Source organism: Camelina sativa, chromosome 6 (assembly GCF_030686135.1).
Source record: "Camelina sativa cultivar CO46 ecotype springtype chromosome 6, ASM3068613v1".
NCBI lineage: Eukaryota > Viridiplantae > Streptophyta > Magnoliopsida > Brassicales > Brassicaceae > Camelina > Camelina sativa.
The window spans coordinates 28,629,374-28,649,261 of record NC_141885.1 but is presented as its reverse complement, the minus strand read 5'-3'; the positions used below and the strand labels follow the sequence as shown (position 1 = coordinate 28,649,261).

Sequence of the window (19,888 nt, the reverse complement as noted above, 5' to 3'; positions counted from 1 at the left end):
GTACCCAAAATCTTTTGCGTGATATAACTGATTACAATATAGTTTGTCTGTGTCAACAGATAAATTAAATAACAATCGTCCATATGCATGGTTTCTATGATAATACGATGAATTAATGGTCACAACGATTAAGTTGTGGGATCACCACTCCGAACCACCAAGGCATGAGATAAGATAAGAGATTGTGTTTGGCTTCAAATATATTAAAGGATGTAGTTAGAAAACAATATCTCAAAAGATATTTGTCACTTTCCTACCCATAGTTAGCATATACATTACCTTGTAAATAAGTATCTTCATTTAACTTTCAGGCAAGATAGATCTCTTTTTTCATTTGTGGCAACACACAGGACAGGACCGATCATGTTAATCAGTTCAATCATCGACCGTCCATAGGTTTGTACTGTAGGTCGGTCGTAATATTCTCTTTTTTTTTTTTTTTTCTCTGATCAGAATCATCACCAACTAGCGTTGACATACTGCAAGTTCTCTCTACCTGTACAAAATTGCCGGAACAATTCAAACCAATTAGACACAATCTCGCCATACTAATTTCAAACCAATTTTACTGGGCCGCTAAGCCCAATCAGTAATATTTAGGCCTACTTTATCGTAAAGGCCTTTAATAAGAAGCCCTTTTTTTTTTTATAACCAAGTAATCAAGACAGAGGATTATACTTGCTACTTTAATTAACCAGATAGGTTAATTAACAACCTTGGGCCCATTGCGCAGAGGAGCTGGGGACAAAAAAACAAGAGAGTGAAAATGTTTTTCAACTTTTCCTTATTATGGTCTTGGTCCATCAACAACGACAAATGCTATATAGTATGTTAGTAGTAGTAAACATTATTACAAGAAAAGCTTCCAAACTTGGGAAGATTTTACTCTAATTAAAATATCTAGAATCTGCAAATTACAAAATTTACACACTCAACAAAGCATCAAATTAGATAGTAAAAATAAAAAAAATCAAGAAACAGAGTGACATCTCCTCTTCTGAAACATGAATCGTCTTTCCGAAACCGTTTTCTCGTCCGTATGCTTACCGTTACCGGCAGCACTTTGGCTGCTCCTGAATCTTAAAACGAAAGCGTTCAACTTGTTCAGACCTCTGGAGAGCTTCCTAAACATCCCATAACTAGGCCTTCTCCGGCTCGGCTTTACCAGGTCTTTCTTCATCGAAACATGATCCTTCTCAAGGTCCGTTAGCCTCATCCTCATCCTGGCCACCTCCAGTCTCAGCTCTCTGTTCTCTCTCCTCACCGACGCGTAGTTGTCCCGCGGCGAGATCGCTCCGCTTGCCATCCCGCTTCCCGAGCGGTTCGGAAACAAGAAGAACTGGCTTTGGCTCGAACCCCCTGCTGTGCCACCGCCACTTGTCATTGCGTTCTTGAGCCGCGTCTGTTCGTAGAACAGGACTTGAACCGCAATCTGCACCGGAAGCCTCTCGTTTTGAGCCGCGTGGCTGCTTGCGTCCTGCGACAGTTTCTGACAGCTGATTGTCTTGCAGAGACGGTACCGCTCTGAATCTTTCATGTGTGGATGAACCTAAACTCCAACCAAAACAGAGAGTCAATAAAAAACACATTTTTAATTTTGGATCTCTAGTCACTTAAAAAAAGGAGCTTTTTTTTTCTTTTCTTCTTGTGGATTTCTTGATTTATATACCTTGAGGAAGATGTCAACGGCTCTGTAGAGGCCATCGCAGACGACGCGAGCATGGTCAGGGAGAAGCTCTGCGAGAGCTATGAATTTCGAGGGAGGGAGGGTCGAGTCCAGAGCCACCTCCGAGAGATAACTGTCCATCAGCTTCGACACCTTGAAGATGGAGCTCTGTTTCGGAGACTCTGGCCCGTCGAAATCGTACATGGCCATCGCGCTCTCGTCCACCACATCTCCATCATCATCATCATCGTCGTCGTCGTCCTCGTCGTCTCTGTAGTCGCACTCATCGAGATGGAGGAACAAGGAGAAGATCCGCTGCACTGAGTCGGTGTCGTACATGGCGCCGATGTTGGCCGGAATCAGGATGTCTTCGAGGATGGCCTGGTCGAGCTGGTGGCTGATCCGTCTCTCCAGATCGGATCTGCAAGAGACGGAGGTTCCAGATCCTATAGCGGTCTTCAACAAGGTGGAGAGGAAGGAGATAGGGATGGAGCTTTTGTTGGCTTGCGTGGGGAGGAGGCCGACGACGGCTTCGAGGACGATACGCTGTTTCCTCTGGAGATCGGAATCGGGTTTGACGAGATTAGGTTCTCTGATGATTTGCAGCGATTTGCGAGCGTAACTCATAAGGATGTCACTGATGATATCCTGATTGAGACCTTTGGACTTCATGGCGGAGACAACTCTCTGGAAGAAGTCTAGCTTGAGGATCGGTAGAGAGCGTCCCCACCACTCATCATCACTAGGTGGTTTCGGTTTCGGTTTCTCAGTCTCCGGCAACCTCACGACGCATCCTCCCAGTTTCTGATCAAGCTTGAGCAAACCAGAGGCTAGCTGTTCTTTGCAGGCGTTTACAGCGATTGCGTTCACCAGCCTCCCGACCAGGTTGATCTCTTCAGCTACAGGGAGCAGCCTCTCGCTCGAGTGTAGAACACTTATTGAGCTCGAAATGTCATTAAAAACCGAGTCTTTGAGGTAGGCCTCTGTTCTCGCCTCCAGGTTCTTCTCCGACAGCTCTTCCGTCATCTCTAGGTAATGAGCCACGCATCGCAGCGCCGCGATGTTAGACGAGTTGAATTGCAAGCCAACGCCGTAGCAGAACTTTGCTGCTAGCTCGAACGATTCTGAGCCGCCGGGGACTGTTGCTAGGCTCAGGTTCGTGTCTTTTGATTCCAGAACTAGTTTTCGGATTCTTCCACTCCGAGAGACGAGAGGAAACTGAGAATCAAAGAACAGGGGACAACGGATTAGAAAAAAAATAAGAGTTTTTAAATGAGTTCTCTCGCTTAGCTTGAACTTGAATGAAGTTTACCTTGTGGAGAGAAAAGCTGGCAGAGCCTACTTGGATGGTTAAGTCACTCGTAACGTCCGAGACAGGCCTGGAAGTCAGAAGTCAGCAACAACAACAATATATAAAAAGAAGAGATACAGAACTCAAGATTATAATACTTCTAGACAAAGAAAGCAGAGAAGACGATGAGTGTAGCAGAGACCATTGTGGAGTGTGTCTGATACTGGAACTTGGTCGAAATGCTCTTTTCCCAGATACACTTTGCTTCGACTCAGGAATAGTAACAACCCCCATATTAGGATCTATCTCTTCTCCCCAAATAAAGTTGCAAACCTTTTTTGTGTGTGTTTTCTTTTGTTTTTTCTGTTTTAGCAATCCGATGTTATTGCCAAGACCTGCAAATATGTTCCTCACTGTCGGCTGCAAATGCTCTCTGTCTCTGTCTCTCTCTGCCTTTCAAATAGTAGTATGAAAGATTGTGCAGAGGAGTAAGTTAAAAAAACCACTGCAATTCATGCAGAATTAAAGCGCAATCATGACTTTCTTCTTAAAAATTAATCAGGATACTTGTTTAAATATATGCACATCATACATATACTAGTCATTTTTATTCAAAAAAAATTAGGTGAATACAACTTTATTCTCCGGGAATTAGGACACTAATCTCGCTTGCGATAGGTAGTGACCGTAAAGACTGCTACTAGCATATGAGTACATCCATGATCTCATCTCACAGTCACGTATCAGATTTTCCATTCATTCAATTATAGCCCAGGTGGTGGTTTTAACATTTCGACTTCTTTTTTTCTAAAGATTGCAATTTATTTAGTTTGCTAATCGTTTGTATATATAGAGATTATATTAGTGCAATCTATGTGACTCAAATTGTCTATGTTTCACTTTTTTTTATGCACAGTACTGATTGAAAAGCAATTTATTTCTGTTCATTAGCGTTAAAAAGTCAATTAAGTGTGCTGTTTATTACTTCTGCTTTTCGGTGAAAAAGTTTAAAAGGTTTCTTATCGTGTCTTTTTCTTTTACACGGTGTATATATATTTATAAATCAAACAATAAATTGCAGGAAATGTGAATGGGTTGCATTGCTTTTGGGGGTTGTAATCATACTTCGATGTTTTCTTTTTTGTTTTTTCAAACCCAGAAAAAATAAATGTATCAGTAGATAAAGTAACAGAAAAAAAAAAAAAAAAATGTTCGCCTAACCTGCTAAAAAATCATAATGTGTATGTAATACGAGATTCATTAAAATAATATCTTCTTCAGTGAAGTTAAAATTTGGTAAATATGTGTGTTTCCTTCTTGCTGAATTAACACAAAATGTATCACAAACAGATTACACAATTCCGTCTTTTAGTAACTCAAATTCAAAACCACATCATAGAGAGGACGTTTTCGCATTAAGTGATGTGTCCACTTGGTTGATCTACTACAACAAGGAATCTTTTTGTTCTTTTTCTTGTGACCTCTGCGATACAAATAAATCATCCTGCAAACTTGAAATGGGTGGAGGACCATGCACATAAAATTGGATAGCAACTTTGTCTGTTTGAAACACTCACAATTGACAAAAAGAAAAGTGTGTTGGAGAGAGAGAGGGAGGCAAGAAGCGGGGTGTGAAATAAGAGCAAATGATGGCTAATAAGCAAATTAAATTGTGAATGATGGTTTCTTTCCCAGGTAGGGTTTTCTCTAAAGATTACTACTTACTACTTCCTTGTCCTTAATTTAAAATTCTTGAACCCATTCTCATCATTTCTCTCATCTCTTTTCATTGCCACTTTCCCAATGCTATGATCGATTCTAGGATTAGTGTGCTTCCCCTCATATTTTTAAATAGGAAAAGCAAAATATAAATAAAAACAAGATATGGTGTCAACAAACCTTCAAGATTAGCCTTAAAATGTAGATTGTTCCCTCACCAATAACCAATTACAATATCTAATGTGTGAAGCAGAAGCAGTATCATAACAAATTAACAACACACTCAATTTCGACTACAATAAGAACAAAAACCTTAACGCGATAAGTTAACCATGGCAGAGCAAAGGAAACAAAAAAAATCTAAAAATGAAGAAGAGAATTGATAAGTTCTTTTTCTCTGTTTTTTTTTTTTTTTTTATTTATTTTTTTTTTTTGTGGATTCAGCGGGAATGGGTCTGGAGTAGAAGTACGGACAAGACAAAGAAACCTTGTCTGTCTCTATACAAACATTATACATACAACAAACAAACAAAAAACGAAGAAGCCCTTTTTTCTTGTCTTTGATATATGCACATATAGATTTCCTCTTATATATGTGATTCTCACTCAGGTCTTCTACTCAAATAGGGTTTTTTTTTTTTTTTTTTAATAAGGTACGGGGGACTATATATAATATATAGAAATTCACATCACATGCTTCTATATAATAATGATTTAGATTAAGAATTGCAAGAGGACTGCGTATGCGTACCCTTTTCTGCGCTTATCATTTCAAAAGGATCGACGAATTTCTCGTCCTTGTCTTGAGATTCTGCTACCTGTTAGAGGAAGAGATGTCTGGCTCGAGAGTTGCAGGTCAGAGAATGGAATTGAGCCGCCGCTCTGGGAGAATATCAAGCCTGCCGAGATGCTTGATGTGCTTCTTGAAGTAGGCAAACCTGTCAAGTACGGATCTTTTGCACCGCCGGTTATGAGCTCTGTCGATGAAGAAGAAGGCGCGGCTGCGAGAGCACCCAAGAGAGAGTTCACTGGGTAAGGAGCCACCGGTGCATCAGCTAGAGAGGATGCGGAAGGATTGTATCTGATGGTTCCCACTGGATGATCAAATTTACATTTTGATCCAAACTTGCAGAAGCCGTTTTGTACGTAGAAAGTACACCGTTGCACACCCTGCTTCCCAACACAAGATAAAAACGGATTTTAGAGATAAATGTTACTAATGATCAATCCCATCATCGATAGCAGCAGTATCCCATTACGCTATGCAGCAGCAGCAACAACCTTAATGATTTAGAGAGAGAGAGAGAGAGAGAGCGAGCATACCGGGCGTAGAGGAAGACCAATGGGGCTGAGGATGCAATTAGCTCTTGGTGGAACCCGATCTCGAGGATGATGAAACTTACAAGATGTTCCAAACTTACAATCTCCTGTTTTCAAATAGTATTGGCACTCTGGTTCACCGGGTCTCTCTGGGAAGGCTGCTTGTTCTTTCTGTATAACACCTGTAGGAGAGGACAGAGATGGATAAACCCCGGGAAGCGAAGGACTGGTGGAAGAGAGCTGTGTAACTCCATATAAAGAAGTTGCCCCAACAGCGTGCTGCGCACCAGGAGATAGAGCAGGGCTCACAGGTGCCTGCACCATAAGTAAAAGTGAGACTCAGAAAGAGAGAGAGAGAGAGAGAGAGACTGTGGTAAATATGCAAAGGTAGTGATGATTTAACGATCTAAAAGGTTTACCGAGTAAGGACTCCAGCCTGGAATAGGAACGACCCCAGGGGTGAGTAGCATTGGACCATAGGCGCCTTGCATATAAGAACCGGGAAGAAGAGTTCTTGCAACTCTCAAGCTAGAGGAAGGACCTCCGTACTGATCAGGCAAAAGTGACTGCACCGATGGATAAAACTGAGGTGCAGATGCTGGAGGTGGTGGTGGCGGGGGGACAGTTGTACCAGCAGGCTGAGGATGATGAAATTTACAGGTTATACCAAATTTGCATTGCCCCGTTTTCAAATAGTAGGAGCATTCGTTCTCACCCTACAAACAGGGTATTGAAAGATGATGCAAACTCGACTCGACAGTCGACACGACCCTTTATTATTATTAGAATTGTAAGTGAAAGAGAAGAGGGAAACAAAACAAAGCTTACCTCTCGCACAGGGTATCCATAAATATTAAGTGGAACGTGGCTCATGGATCCACCTGCGTTCTTTGGATGGTGGAATTTGCATGACGCCCCAAATTTACAGGTTCCAGTTTTCAAATAAAACTGGCAAACATAAAAAGCGATCAATATAAGTATAACTAACAAGCTTGTTTTCATGCTCATGAGTTGGACATAAAAAAAAAATGGGATCGTGAGAGGGATACCTGGCAAGGGAGATCACCAATACGTTCTGGATACAGGCCTGTAGCTCTAACAGTTGCTTCAACCTAGAACAATGCAAGCAAAAAGCAAAAACTGTATTATAAGAAAACTGGAAACAGTGGCCAAACCAAGAAGAGAAATGAGAAGCTAGCTTTTTCTACAGAGCATAATACTACATTCTGAGGAATATAATTATAAGACCATCGAAGCAAACACACAGGAGGGAGACTATCCCTGACTTGAACCAGCAAAACTGAAACCTCCTCAGTGGAGCGAGTTAAAATACTTTAACAAAATTGAATAGTTTCATGGTATGGAGTATCAGTAGTACTCAGTCGTAGAGAGACAAAAAAAAAAAAAAAAAAGGAAAGAGAGGAGGGGAGGAAGAAGAAAATACCGAGGCACGATCGCGAGGGTGATTGTAACGACAACGATTACCGTAACCGCAGACACCAGTGCGCATGTAGTAGGCACAGTCAGGGGCACCAAGTCTCTCCGGGTACGTCTCGCTGCTACCCAACCCTAATCGCCACATCGACTCTGCCAAATTATCAACAAAAGAGTCAAATTTTGACGGAAACCCTAAAAGAGGCCGTACAGTTGTTAGAGAGAATCAACAAGACGCATGCGAGAAGAAGAAGAAGAAGATGAGACCTTCGAGACCGGAATCGGCATCAGCAGGGCTCCAGTCTGGAGGAGCTTGAGCAGATTGTGAGCCATTGATGGGATTGCGAGCATACATGTCCATGGAAGCAACTCCTCAACTTTGCCCCTCTCTCTCTCTCTCTTTTTTTTTTCTTTTTTTTTAGGGATTTGGGTGTACAGTTAAAAAAAAAAAAAAAAAAAGTTAGTGAAAAAGAAGAAACTCCTCAAGCAAGAGAATGAAGAGTATTACTACGGAACCTAATAGATAGATAGATAGATAGATAGATAGATAGATAGATAGTTTAGAGGGAGAGAGAGAGCAAAAGTAAAGAAAAAAAAAAAAAAGAAGAAGAAGAAAGAGATGCTTCTTCGACAGTGATTGAAGAGAGCGCTTCTTTGGTCGGTCCCTCTCTCTCTCTCTCTCTCTTTCGCTCTTCAGGAATACCGTACGGTCTCTGCCCTCTCTGCACTAGTATGTTTCTTTTCTTAGCTTTCAATTTTCCTTTTTTTTTTTTTTTAATTTTGTTTTTATAATTTATGTGAGAAAAAAAAATATATATTGAAGTAGGAGTACACTACTGTATTTCTTAATTTCATAAATGGTTGTTTTTTGTCTTTTTTTTTTTTCTTTTATTATTAAATTTCATTTTTGTACTCTCTCTTGGGTGCCTTGGGTCTCTCGACTAGTGAAAAAGCATCCCAGAAAAGGGAAAATATATTTCCAAGAACAATAAATTAATAATTATTAAATTACTTGAGAGAGAGAAAACAAACAAGCAAACAAACAAATTATATATTTGACTACTACCCCTACTACTAGTATAGTAGTATGTACAGTACAGTATTATATTTCGAAAATGACCGGAAGGCCCTTTGGGGCGAGGATAGCGCTCGCGCGGGTGGCCAAACAGACTTAAACCAAAGATATTACATTTGCCCAAACAGAAGAGAAGAGCGCAGTTTCCCCTTTCTCGCGACTAGTCCGGTCCGAAAGTTGGTTGGGGGGGGGGATACATCCGTCATTCTACCTACCTAACCTATAGTATGTATTTTCGACAACTCGCTGGCTCTCTTTGACTGAGTCGACTCAGTTTCTACAATCAAACAATCAATGCCCTTTCACATTTCTTCGTTTCCGCTTCCCAATTTGTCGGCGGCGTCCCTCCCTCCATCCACTTGGTCATTTATTTTGCAGTTTTTGATTTTAGCCTTTGGTTCACTAATAGATATAAAGCCCATAAATATAAAGCCCATATAGATATGAGAAAATGGTAAATTTTTTAAGGAAATGGTAAATTTTAATTAAGCTTACCGCGCGATCAATTTAGATTCGGAAAACAGCTTTGGTTAATTAATAATCCTCAAGAGGAAGACAATCAGAGAGATGTTGATCAGCGTCGTCGTGGTCGTGGTGGTGTGATCTCAAATGGGTTTCCGATTACTAATCATTTGTAGGTCTTCCCTTTGCAGTAGATTGTCTTCCCGTTATCTTCAATCACCACCACTACTCCGACTCTCTTCTTCTTCTTCGCTAAACCCTAATTTCGATTTCTCCAGAAGGTGGCATTCTTCTGGCCAAAGATCCGGAGACGAAGGCGACAAGATTTTCCGGCTTGGTCTCTCCGCTGATATTGGCTTGTCTCTCGGCAAAGCTGTCACCGGCTATCTCTGCGGCAGCACCGCCATTCTCGCCGACGCAGCTCATTCCGTGTCCGATGTGGTTCTAAGTGGTGTTGCTCTTCTCTCTTACAGAGCTGCTAATGTTCCCAAGGACAAAGAGCATCCCTATGGTAGTACCCGCCCGCTTATACCTTAATTATTATATATATATACATATACATTGCTCTCTCTCTCTCTCTCAATTACTGAGTCCCTTTTCCGCAGGTCATGGTAAATTTGAAACTCTAGGAGCACTTGGTATCTCTTCCATGCTTTTGGCCACTGGCTGTGGTATTGCCTGGCATGCTTTACACCTTTTATCTGTATGTATGACCTACACTCCACTCCATACCTCCTCATTTGTCATCTCTTCTCTCATCTCTTTCTCTTAGATATTTCTTCGTCTTCTCTCTCTCTCTCTCTCTCTCTCTCTCTTTTGCAGACTGCACTTTCCTCAACTCCTGAGGTTACTCACCATCACGGAATTGATATGAGTCATCCCTTTCTTGCTGTCTCTGTTACTCTTGCTTCCATTTCTATCAAAGAAGGGTACAACTTTACTTTCACTTTCTTTTCTTATATCCATCCATCCATCCAGCAAGTTTCTTATAGCCCATACATAGCTTTCGTTGATTAGAAGACACCTGTAACTTGCTTTCATTCACTTTTTATTTACACTATGCTTCCCTACTAGGATCTAACTTGTTTACAGGATCTAAAGCGTGTTTTCATTCACTCTTTAGTATTAGATTGTTTTATTGTGTTCTCGCTTCTTTTTTTCATTCTCCCTGAACCTCACCTCATTCATTCTTCTCAGGCTTTACTGGATCACCAAACGAGCAGGAGAAAAACAAGGCAGTGGATTGATGATGGCTAATGCTTGGCATCACCGATCAGATGCTATTTCTTCTCTAGTTGCCCTTGTTGGAGTTGGTAACCATTTCTATCCCACTTTGTTTATCAACTATATCCTTTGTTTCATTATCCCAGACCTCGTCATGCATACCATCAAAAAAAATAAAGCGGAAACAATACAATGTAGCTCCCTCAATTCCATTTATTTATTTTTATTTTAAGTCTCAGCTTTTGTAACATATATAGCCTTACTTCTGTGCAGGAGGTTCTATTTTCGGAGTCAATTTCTTAGATCCTCTAGCTGGCCTTGTTGTCTCGGCTATGATTTTCAATGCCGGACTGGAAACAGGACACCAAAGGTACTCACCCTATCTAATGTTTCTTTTTCTATCAGTTTTATCCATAACAAGCCTGTATTAGCTTGAACATGTAATGGGATAATGGTTCCAACACCATCTCAATTGCTCAAATTTCCATTTCTTTGTTTAGTGTCTTGGAACTGGTGGATGCTGCTATACCAGCACAACAATTAGAGCCTATAAGACAAACCATATTACAGGTTGAAGGAGTCAAGGTACAGATTGTGGATCCTTGTACCTTTCACGATGATAGGCATTCAAATATGTAAACCTTGCTATATAACAATTTATTGTATTCTTTTCTACATTCAGTCTATCTGTAATTAGAAAGTATGCCTTAATGTTTCCTGTTATTTGTTGCTAATGAGTGTGTCATGCTATTCTTTATCCATAGGGATGTCATCGGCTAAGAGGTAGGAGAGCTGGTTCATCGTTGTATCTTGATGTACACATTGTAGTAAGTGCTGCTTCCTTCTGTCTCGAATAGAAAGAATAATCCCAATAAAATCAATCATTATCACCTTTTCCTTACAGGTAGATCCTTTTTCCAGTGTGAGTGTTGCACACGAGGTAGGAGAATATGTACGAGGACAGATTAATAAGAACCACCCTGAAGTGTCTGAAGTCTTTATACATATAGGTATGCACTATGCAGCATTCTGCATGGTGAGAAACATGTCTAACCAACTTATTCACTACTTCTCCCTCTTAGCTATCATCTCAAATTTTCCTTGCAGATCCAGCCTTTTTACAGTTTTCTTGTAGCATGATAGAGGATCATGACAGTACGAGGAATGAAAGTAATCAAGAAAGTAACATCTGCCGAGAGATTAAACATGTTGAAGCCACCGTCTCAGATATTTTTTCGTCACAGTTCTCTGAGGTACTCCTCTGTTTATTTTTTGCTATAATCCAGACCAAACCCAACCTCTATGCATTCATGTTTATTAGTTTCGAAGACAATGAATCTTTCACGTATCTGCAGAAAATGACGATCAAACGAGTTACACCGCACTTGTTGGATAGCAAGATCTTGCTCCAAATCGTAGTCTCCATGCCATCGACCATGACAATACAGTAAAGCTCTTCCATGTCTGTACTTGTAGGCCATTTGGCTACTCTCCTGTAACCATCTGACAAGTATTTTGCTGCTATGCAGGGACGCCATGAGAGCCGCTGGAGATGCAGAGAAAGCGATTCTGAAGGCAGCCCCAAATGTGGCTCGTGTGAGCATTCAGCTTAGTCTTAAGAACTCCTTGCCTCAGTAATTAGCTTTGGTGTTTGAAGGAAATAACAAGAGAGACCTCTCTGCAGTAGCTGCAACAAGTAGAACTTTGAAAAGAATATACAACGAGCCAACTATGTTTATACCAATGTCGGCGTTTTGTTGATATTTTTGGCTTCCTTTACACTGCTCATCAAAGTTGTTTCTTTGTGATGAACAATTCTAATTTCGAAAGTTTGCAACTTTGATGAGTCCAAAGCTGAGAAAAGTTTTGGGAATGTAATTGTTGAGTACTAATTCTGCATTGGATACGATGAAAGTAAAATAACATCACAGCTTTCCATAGCTTCTTTCAGCCGTGACTGTGCTACAACGAGGGTAACAGAAACAAAAGGCAAAACCATTTTCTATAACTATGTTGCTACATTGACTATAACTGCAAAATTCCTCCCCATTTGGCGCTTGCTCTTGAGGTATATGCAGACATGTCAATTTCAGATCGAAGTTAGTCTATTCACTCTCCTCAGTGTTTGAACTATCCTCTACAGTTCCGTTTCTGAACTTAGAGGACACGAGTAAGTGACGATGAATGCGCTTTGTAGATTTTGTTCTTGACTCCTCCAAAGCCTTTCTCTTCTTCTTTGAGTTACCAAGGTACCCGAAAGCAAAAGCTTCGAGTGCCTTTGTAGTCAACGGTCGGGTCCTTGTACTCTGCCTCCGTCCAGGAAGCAAATCCGCGAGTACCTGAGGCTTACACTGCATTTCCACATCCACTTGAACAGATGACTGATCTGCACAAGAGCTCTCACTGTTCTGCACAACGTCTGTGATGACAGTATCAGTACCATCAGCTTCACGTTCTAGTGAGATTTGTGAAACGTTCAAGTCAAAATCTTCCCTGGTTTCAGATCTTTCTGGTGAAATTTCTCGATCTTCGTTTCTTCGACAATAGCTATCTGTTGCCACGGAACTGGTTGACGACGGTTTCAGAGTTGTATCTTTATCGATGTGCTCCTCTCCCATCAAAAGAACATTTCGACCAGCTTCTAATGGGTTTTGTCTCATCTTCTTCACTGGTTTCTTCTTCCTAGACTGATTTTCACCAAAAATACCTGATTCTCTCATGGTACAATCTGCCAAGCTGCTCCTTTTTTTGCAGACAGGTAACTTTGGATTTCTTGGTCTCCCGCCTCTCCGCTTGTTCTGCTGTCTCTCACTGACAGAAACAGTGCTTCGACTAGTGGCATTTTCCATGTTTACAGAGCTGCTCTTGCCAGAACTAATGCTGCCCCCACCACACACTCTCGAAGCCATTGATTTAGCTGTAGTCCCTGCCTTGTTTTCAGATTCTTCTGACAGGTTATCCTCAGATTCACTCAAGTAACTTGGGGAGTTAGCAATTGAACAGCCGGTCTCGACAGGCAGAGATCTTAGCTCTTTCAACGTACTTCCTTGCACACCATTCGCCTCACTGGTATCCACAATCGTAAACATAACGACCTCCTGAATTTTACTTGTTTTGCTGCGTGGTTGTAGGTACCTCTTCTTTTTCTTGCTGTTTGGTGAAGAATCGTCTAAATTTATGGGCGGGTCATTCTTGGTTTCCTCATGTTTGCTCCCTTTCATATCAAGATCCTCATCAGTATTGAGCACAAGAAGTGTGGGATCTAAAGCAACTTTGTTCAAGACATCAGTGAGAGAATCGTAGTAGTGATTCCCCTTTGACATCTTCCTCCTGGAAAACTTGTTGGCTTCCGGTACGAGAAAAACAAGAGAATTCTTCGGGGCATCTTTTGGCTGCTCAGAGTGCCATCCTCTTGCCAATAAACGTGGCCAAACAGCTTCCCAGAAGAGGTCACTGGACCGTGTTTTGCTCATCCTATATTCTCCGGTAAGGAATTTGACTATATCCGCAATCGGAAGATCGTTGCGTATTCGTACTTCAGAGGCTCCATGATTTGACTTGGTTGGTTCTAACGCGCAGTTGGTCAGATCTCTTTTCCCTTTACCTATACCAATAACTTCTGTAAGCATATCAATACCTACCGTATCCTTTAAAGTGAACACATAATCCTCCAGTGCAATCTTATCTTCCCTAAATGCTTTAGAAACCTACAAAAAAAACAACAACGCATGGACATCTCTAAGATTCTGCATTTTGATTAAATGTTCATATATCAGATTCAGAACACTCCGGAACCAGAAGCATATATGGTACCTTAAGCAACGTAGTCTTGCATTCCTCAGAAACATGAGAAGAGATACGAGAGAGCAGCTCTTGTTGCCTCCAACCAGATAATAACATTTGGCCTTGAACAGAGCGTCTGGTTCGCAACTTGCGTCCATCAACCCATCTGCGGTATTCATTAGACCTGTAAAAGCTCCCGTAGTAGTATGAGAGCACATCTCCCATGTGCTTGGTGCCAAGGAACCTCTGCACCAAGAAAAGGTTTTTCCCAAGACAGTAGAGGCCAAGAAGGAAGCGCTGCTGCTCAGCAACGTCCCAAGAATCACCCAAAGAACCAGGGAAGGGATAGAGGCTCTTATCAAGCCAGTCAAACTTGAACTTGGCATTTCTTTGGCATGGCAATGCAAGCACAACACTCCTCGGTTCAGGTATTTCCAAGGGTTGATCGGTTGAGGGACTGCCTTTGCCACCCTCCTCGGCTTCACGGAAACCTCTGAATTTCTCACTTCTTGTCCACATGAGAGGGATAGGCAAGGAAAAAGTGACTAGGTCCTGCTGTGATTGGAAGCATCTGATGAGCATTAAACGATCATATGGTGGTATATCTGCCTGGTACTGATCTCCAACACGAGGAAAGACCTCGGGGTCTCCGTTAATTCCATTGAGATATGGGGAATGAAGTTGTTGCTTGGAGGATGATTCGTCGACAAAACCTTCCATGTCATCTGAATGAATTGGCTCCATCTGAGCACAAATAAAAAAAAAAAAAAAAGAAGACGAGTTTTGTTAACAGTTTCCGGAGGGAAACACAATCAATAATGAGACACACATCATCCAAAGCAATTCTCTCTAAAGACGACAATTAGGAGGAGTTCAAAGTCATCCTCAAAAAAAAACCTAACATTGAAAGAGAAAGAAGATAAAATCGACGAGAGAAGACACGAACGAAGAAGAGGGTCCAGAATAACCCAAAATAGACAGAATGAAACCCAAAGCTGCCGTTTTTAAACAAAAAAACATCCATATGAAACAGAGGTGACCCCTACTAAATTCATAAATAGCAAAATAAAAAAAATAAAAAAACCCAGAGAAGCCACAAAACAAGAAGACCTGAATCGTTTTGGCTACGAACGGAAATGTAATAAAAGAAACAAAACAAAAGAAATGATTTTTGAACATAAGACCCGAGACCCACCGTAGTAGTCGTATACTATCTACATATTATACATATAGAAAGAGAGAGAGTACCTCCATCTCCAAGGAAGAAGAAGAAGAAGAAAAGTATGGTTGATGAACGTCGAGTAACTAAATCAAAAAAAAAAAAAAAAAAAAAAAAAGGTCGAATGGGAATCTATATGTAGAAGAAGAAGTAATAGTTCCAATCTATAAAGATGTAAAAAGTTGAAGCAGCTAAAAAAAAAATCATACCAAAACAACAAACGCCGAAACAGAGAGACAGAGCGATATCAAAAAAATTAAAGAAAAAAAATAAAGTTTGTGTCTCTCTCTCTCTCTCTCTATAAATTATTAATATTATTAAAAATGACGGAGACGAACAAGAAAGAAAGAAAGAAAGAAAGAAAGAAAGAAAGAAAGAAAGAAAGAAAGAGGGAAGACGTGGTCGAAAGGAAGGAAGGAAGGAAGGAAGGAGAGCTATCAGATTTACCTCTCACTGTCTCTCAGTCGTCGTCTGTCGTCTGTCGTCTGTCGTCACACACACTCACAGCTTTTGCTTCAAAAAAAAAAAAAAGACTTACGAATTCTCTTCACGGCTCGCACTTTCTCAAGACAAAGAAGAAGAAGACCTCAACGCAGAATTAATAATAATAAATATATTAAGTAAGAAATGTGTGTTTGCTTGCATATGAGAGAAGATGGATCTTAACGCTTTTTTTTTTGCTCTTTTTTTCTTTTTTTTTTTTCTTTTTTTTCTTGTAAATTGTTGGGGTCTTATTAAAAAAAAAAAAAAAAAAAATTGAAAATGAAAGAGCGTGAGAGCACACGCGTTCTTGTTCTACAATAGTAATAAATAAATGGGATCATCCCATCCCATTCTTCCAAATACCCGAATTAACCTTACCCCTGCGTTCGTCTCTTCGTCTTCTTTTTATCTCTTTCCGTCTTTTTCTCCTTTCCTTTTCTTCTTCTTTCTCCTAATTCAGTCATTAATTAACTGCTAGTACATTGTTTTGTTGTTGTTTTCCGTTGTAAAGAAAACGGTAAAAATTTTGAACACCTTCTTGGTATATAATAAATGGATAATTCTTCGATTCACACCTAAATTTCACTTCTTATTGTTTTAGCCAATAAAAAATAAATATGTCATAATATATTTAAAAACCTATTTATTCAATTCTTTATAAAATAAAGAAACAAAATCTGTATACGCTATACTCCCTCCGTTTCATAAAATATGTTTTTAATTATTGAGGCAACTTTTAGACTATTTTTATATTTTCTTATTATTTATTTTATGCAGTCTTGTTTCTGATTGGTTAAACTTTTTAAAAGTAAACATTTCTTATTATACGTGTTTTGGCTAAAACATCTTATATTTTGAAACGGAGAGAGTAATAAAATTAAAAATTTAAACCGCTCATTTATAAACTCAAACCGATATATAATTTCATTCTAATTGTAAAACATAAATCCTAACCATCTCATTACTAAACCGACATATAATTTCATTCTAATTGAAAAATCTAAACCCTAATCATCTCATTTGTAAACCCATACCGACATATAATTTCGTTCTAGTTGTAAAATCTAAAAACCACTTCATTACTAAACTCAAACCGACATATAATTTTGTTTTAATTGTAAAATCTAAACCTTAACCACTTCATTTGTAAACCCAAACCGACATGTAATTTTGTTTTAATTGTAAAATCTAAACCCTAATCACCTTATTTGTAAACCCAAACCGATACATTATTTCATCCTAATTGTAAAATCTAAACCAATCCAATATTTAACATTTCTTAAAAAAAATATACAAAATTTGTTTCCTTAATATGTATTAATTTTTAATTTAATTTTGATTTATTTTTTTAAACAAGATAATGTATAGAATATTCTGATTGGTTGATAAGAAAGAAATGCTAGAAGTGAACCTAAGTATTTTTCATAATAAATTAGCTTAAATACATTACACTAAATTTATTTTTATTTTGGTAGTCTCTTATCATTTACACTCTCTTTTTTTTTTTTTTACTCGCTAGTAAAAGTGAAACACAATGCATGTACAATATAACTTGGTGTGTATTCAAGTCAATGATATACGAATACGACGATTATTTCCCCTATAATATATAACTAGCGAATAATAATAGTAAGAATAGCTACGCTTGTACAAGTACCTTTAACACAACAACCAAATTATTGAAAAATCATTCTATTTTATTATATGTTATTAGCTCCAAGCCTTCAACTACTAAATAGGTATATGTATGTCGCCAAAAGACTTCCAAAGTAGTATCGTGCATATTTGCTTTGGTATAGTTACTAAGCATCATATATAAAATTAAAAAGAAAAAAATAGATTAGAGAAATTAAAAACATTACCGATAATAAGAAGATAAACATACGTTAAAAATAAAATAAACATACGTGTTGATTTAAAGAATCAGGCATCGGAGAATCATTTCATATATAGATCAGCCCAAAATTGAGAGGATAAAGGGCATTTACGATCCCCAATAAGGGCCTGTCATCGTTCTTCTCTAGTGTTAATACTAGTATATACCCCTACAGCCCAAACTTGCTTGAGTCGAGAAGAAGTCCTATTATCTCAGTGCAAGTCTGAAAACAATTAAGCAAGCATATTGTGTCATTGGTCCTGCTTTTTTCTATTTTACCGATTTGCAACATTTTTTTCCTATATTTCTTTGTCAAATTTTATTTAAAACAGAAAAGTAATTTTATACGTAAAAAAAGTATATATAGCTAAATAATTACAAAAATAGTAATATTAATAGATGAACTTAAATAGTCATATATGTATAACTTGAAATTATATTAGAAAAGAAACCTAATGTATATTTATAAAATTGTAACGTAAATAATCTGGACAAGCAATTGTCTGTCGTGTCATTAAGGCCATTGGGGAATGGGCATGGCCATGTTTATCCTTCCAAGGCCGGCGAGGTTTGCAGTGGATCATCAACTGGCCCATATGTGAAAGCCCAGTGATACACACCTCCAAATACCACACTCCCCGGGTCTGTGACACATATTCTTCGGCTATTCGCTCTACTTGAACAAGTGTTGTATATTTTGTCGAGAGAGAGAGAGTCTGAAAGAAAGTAAAAAAGACATTGGACTTAACTGTACATTTATTATTATTAAAACATACGCAAATAATGTTAATGCATGGACCACATGCACAGAACCGGCCAGAACTACAAGCAGAACAAGCAGGTGCTTGCGGCCGTCAGCTAATATCTAGTTATTAATCAGCTTTTTTTTTGTGAAGTGTTTTTAGTCTGATGGTAAAATTAGTTGATTTTTAACCATATGCACCAAGGTTCGAATCCCAACATCTCCATATGTTATAATAGTTTTTTTTTGCTTTTAAAAATAGTTATAAAATATAAGGCTTGTAGCCCATTAATGCTCAGCGCGGCTCTGCACATGCAACTACTCGCACGTTTAATAGATTCACTAAACTCGATCTTTACAAGTGGGAAATTATTAATGCTACTTATGATGTTAATAGTATATAACAATACCAGAATTAGGATCTGAAAAAGAAAAAGCAAAAAAAAGCATATAATCATATTTCATATGACGTATACAGCTTGCTAGTTTCGATAATATAATTAGTTTACACAACCTTATTAGTTAGACCATTTAATAACAGTAGTGACGAGTCAGTTTCATCTTTTTAAAAATTAGCAGGTAGAGATAGTTAGAACTTAGAACTAATTTTTAGGAGCAATATATCAGTTAACTAGTTCTTTTGAATGTCTCCATATATATAAATATATAATTATATATATATATATATATATATATATAGTAAAGTATTATATTGCAAACTATTTCGTACTGTACTAAATATATATATACACGCCATCGTATGCATCGTTTAGTTAATTAATATAACTAAAAGCGTACATAATGTGTTTTATCCGTTGCAAGGTGGTCCGATCCACCGTCGGTCGACACATGTCCTCAGTTTTGCAATGATTTTACATACATATATATATATATAGCTGGTAATATTTACCCAACCTGACTTAGGTTTTTCGGGAAAACAAATAAAATATATAATATAATTGCCAAAATATCATACCTTCTAGAACACCTCTCCAAAATCATATAAATAAAATGTAATTTAAATTATAGTATAATCTTTACATTACTTACTACATACATATACATAATGCATCCGACGCATAAAAAAGTTGATTGAAAGAATCTAGTCTATAAAAACATAAATTACATAAATTTAATCACTTATTTTAAGTAGAAAACTCATAGAACTTAACATGGTTATTTGATGCAAAAGATAGTTGAGTTTGTAATGGATTGAAAGAATCTAGTGTATCAATTTGTCTATATCTAATTTCGAAAGTGTGATGAAACTTACACTAAATTAATATATATATATATATATATATGACTATATATATTCACTTTACTAATTTATTTTGTTTGAAAGTTTATAAATTTGACAAACTTTATATCTCGTGATATAAAAGACTAGTTCTAAATCTTATATAACTATGAATAGAAACTCAAAAAATTAGACAAAAGAGAGATAAATTACGTAAGTAGAAATAAAGGATCGTTATCTGTATAATTCACATGATGAACACTAATTAAAGAGGACAGCAATTTCTTTTAAAATAGTATAAGAGATCGAGGTGTGCCAAATTTGTTTCATCTTATATGCTTTTAAAAGAAAGCA

General features: G+C 38.3%; 4 protein-coding genes across 9 annotated transcripts; 1 reads left to right on the top strand and 3 right to left on the bottom strand.

Moving 5' to 3' along the window:
* Window positions 1–850: 850 nt before the first annotated feature.
* LOC109124563 (BTB/POZ domain-containing protein SETH6-like) lies at window positions 851–3,775 on the bottom strand. 2 transcript variants are annotated; one of them, XM_010520201.3, is made up of 4 exons: window positions 3,160–3,775; window positions 2,979–3,045; window positions 1,670–2,884; window positions 851–1,549 (listed from the first exon to the last, which is right to left on the bottom strand). In XM_010520201.3, the coding sequence occupies exons 1-4, from the start codon at window positions 3,249–3,251 to the stop codon at window positions 971–973; spliced, it is 1,953 nt and encodes a 650-aa protein (XP_010518503.2). In that variant the 5' UTR covers window positions 3,252–3,775; the 3' UTR covers window positions 851–970. The 2 variants fall into 2 exon arrangements, with proteins under 2 accessions (XP_010518503.2, XP_010518504.2); XM_010520202.3 differs by having other exon boundaries at window positions 1,670–2,894; window positions 2,929–3,045; window positions 3,160–3,505.
* A 1,067-nt stretch (window positions 3,776–4,842) lies between these two features.
* Window positions 4,843–8,369, bottom strand: LOC104793774 (zinc finger CCCH domain-containing protein 32). 2 transcript variants are annotated; one of them, XM_087455444.1, is made up of 7 exons: window positions 7,698–8,369; window positions 7,441–7,583; window positions 7,046–7,108; window positions 6,825–6,944; window positions 6,416–6,712; window positions 6,000–6,311; window positions 4,843–5,846 (listed from the first exon to the last, which is right to left on the bottom strand). In XM_087455444.1, the coding sequence occupies exons 1-7, from the start codon at window positions 7,789–7,791 to the stop codon at window positions 5,448–5,450; spliced, it is 1,428 nt and encodes a 475-aa protein (XP_087311570.1). In that variant the 5' UTR covers window positions 7,792–8,369; the 3' UTR covers window positions 4,843–5,447. The 2 variants fall into 2 exon arrangements, with proteins under 2 accessions (XP_087311570.1, XP_087311571.1); XM_087455445.1 differs by having other exon boundaries at window positions 6,416–6,634; window positions 7,698–8,151.
* A 234-nt stretch (window positions 8,370–8,603) lies between these two features.
* LOC104699504 (metal tolerance protein C1) lies at window positions 8,604–12,141 on the top strand. 3 transcript variants are annotated; one of them, XM_087455447.1, is made up of 12 exons: window positions 8,604–9,139; window positions 9,246–9,478; window positions 9,573–9,670; window positions 9,790–9,896; window positions 10,165–10,280; window positions 10,465–10,561; window positions 10,692–10,776; window positions 10,956–11,018; window positions 11,096–11,201; window positions 11,299–11,444; window positions 11,547–11,638; window positions 11,721–12,141. In XM_087455447.1, exons 3-12 carry the CDS (start codon window positions 9,617–9,619, stop codon window positions 11,827–11,829), a joined length of 975 nt encoding a protein of 324 aa, XP_087311573.1. In that variant the 5' UTR covers window positions 8,604–9,139; window positions 9,246–9,478; window positions 9,573–9,616; the 3' UTR covers window positions 11,830–12,141. The 3 variants fall into 3 exon arrangements, with proteins under 3 accessions (XP_087311573.1, XP_087311574.1, XP_087311572.1); XM_087455448.1 differs by having other exon boundaries at window positions 8,641–9,139; window positions 9,573–9,674; XM_087455446.1 differs by having other exon boundaries at window positions 8,959–9,478.
* Window positions 12,070–15,998, bottom strand: LOC104793773 (uncharacterized). Of its 2 annotated transcripts, XM_087455443.1 has the most exons (4): window positions 15,403–15,744; window positions 15,223–15,279; window positions 14,005–14,718; window positions 12,070–13,898 (listed from the first exon to the last, which is right to left on the bottom strand). In XM_087455443.1, exons 2-4 carry the CDS (start codon window positions 15,226–15,228, stop codon window positions 12,297–12,299), a joined length of 2,322 nt encoding a protein of 773 aa, XP_087311569.1. In that variant the 5' UTR covers window positions 15,229–15,279; window positions 15,403–15,744; the 3' UTR covers window positions 12,070–12,296. The 2 variants fall into 2 exon arrangements, with proteins under 2 accessions (XP_087311569.1, XP_010518501.1); XM_010520199.3 differs by lacking the exon at window positions 15,223–15,279 and having other exon boundaries at window positions 15,641–15,998.
* Between the last annotated feature and the right edge of the window lie 3,890 nt (window positions 15,999–19,888).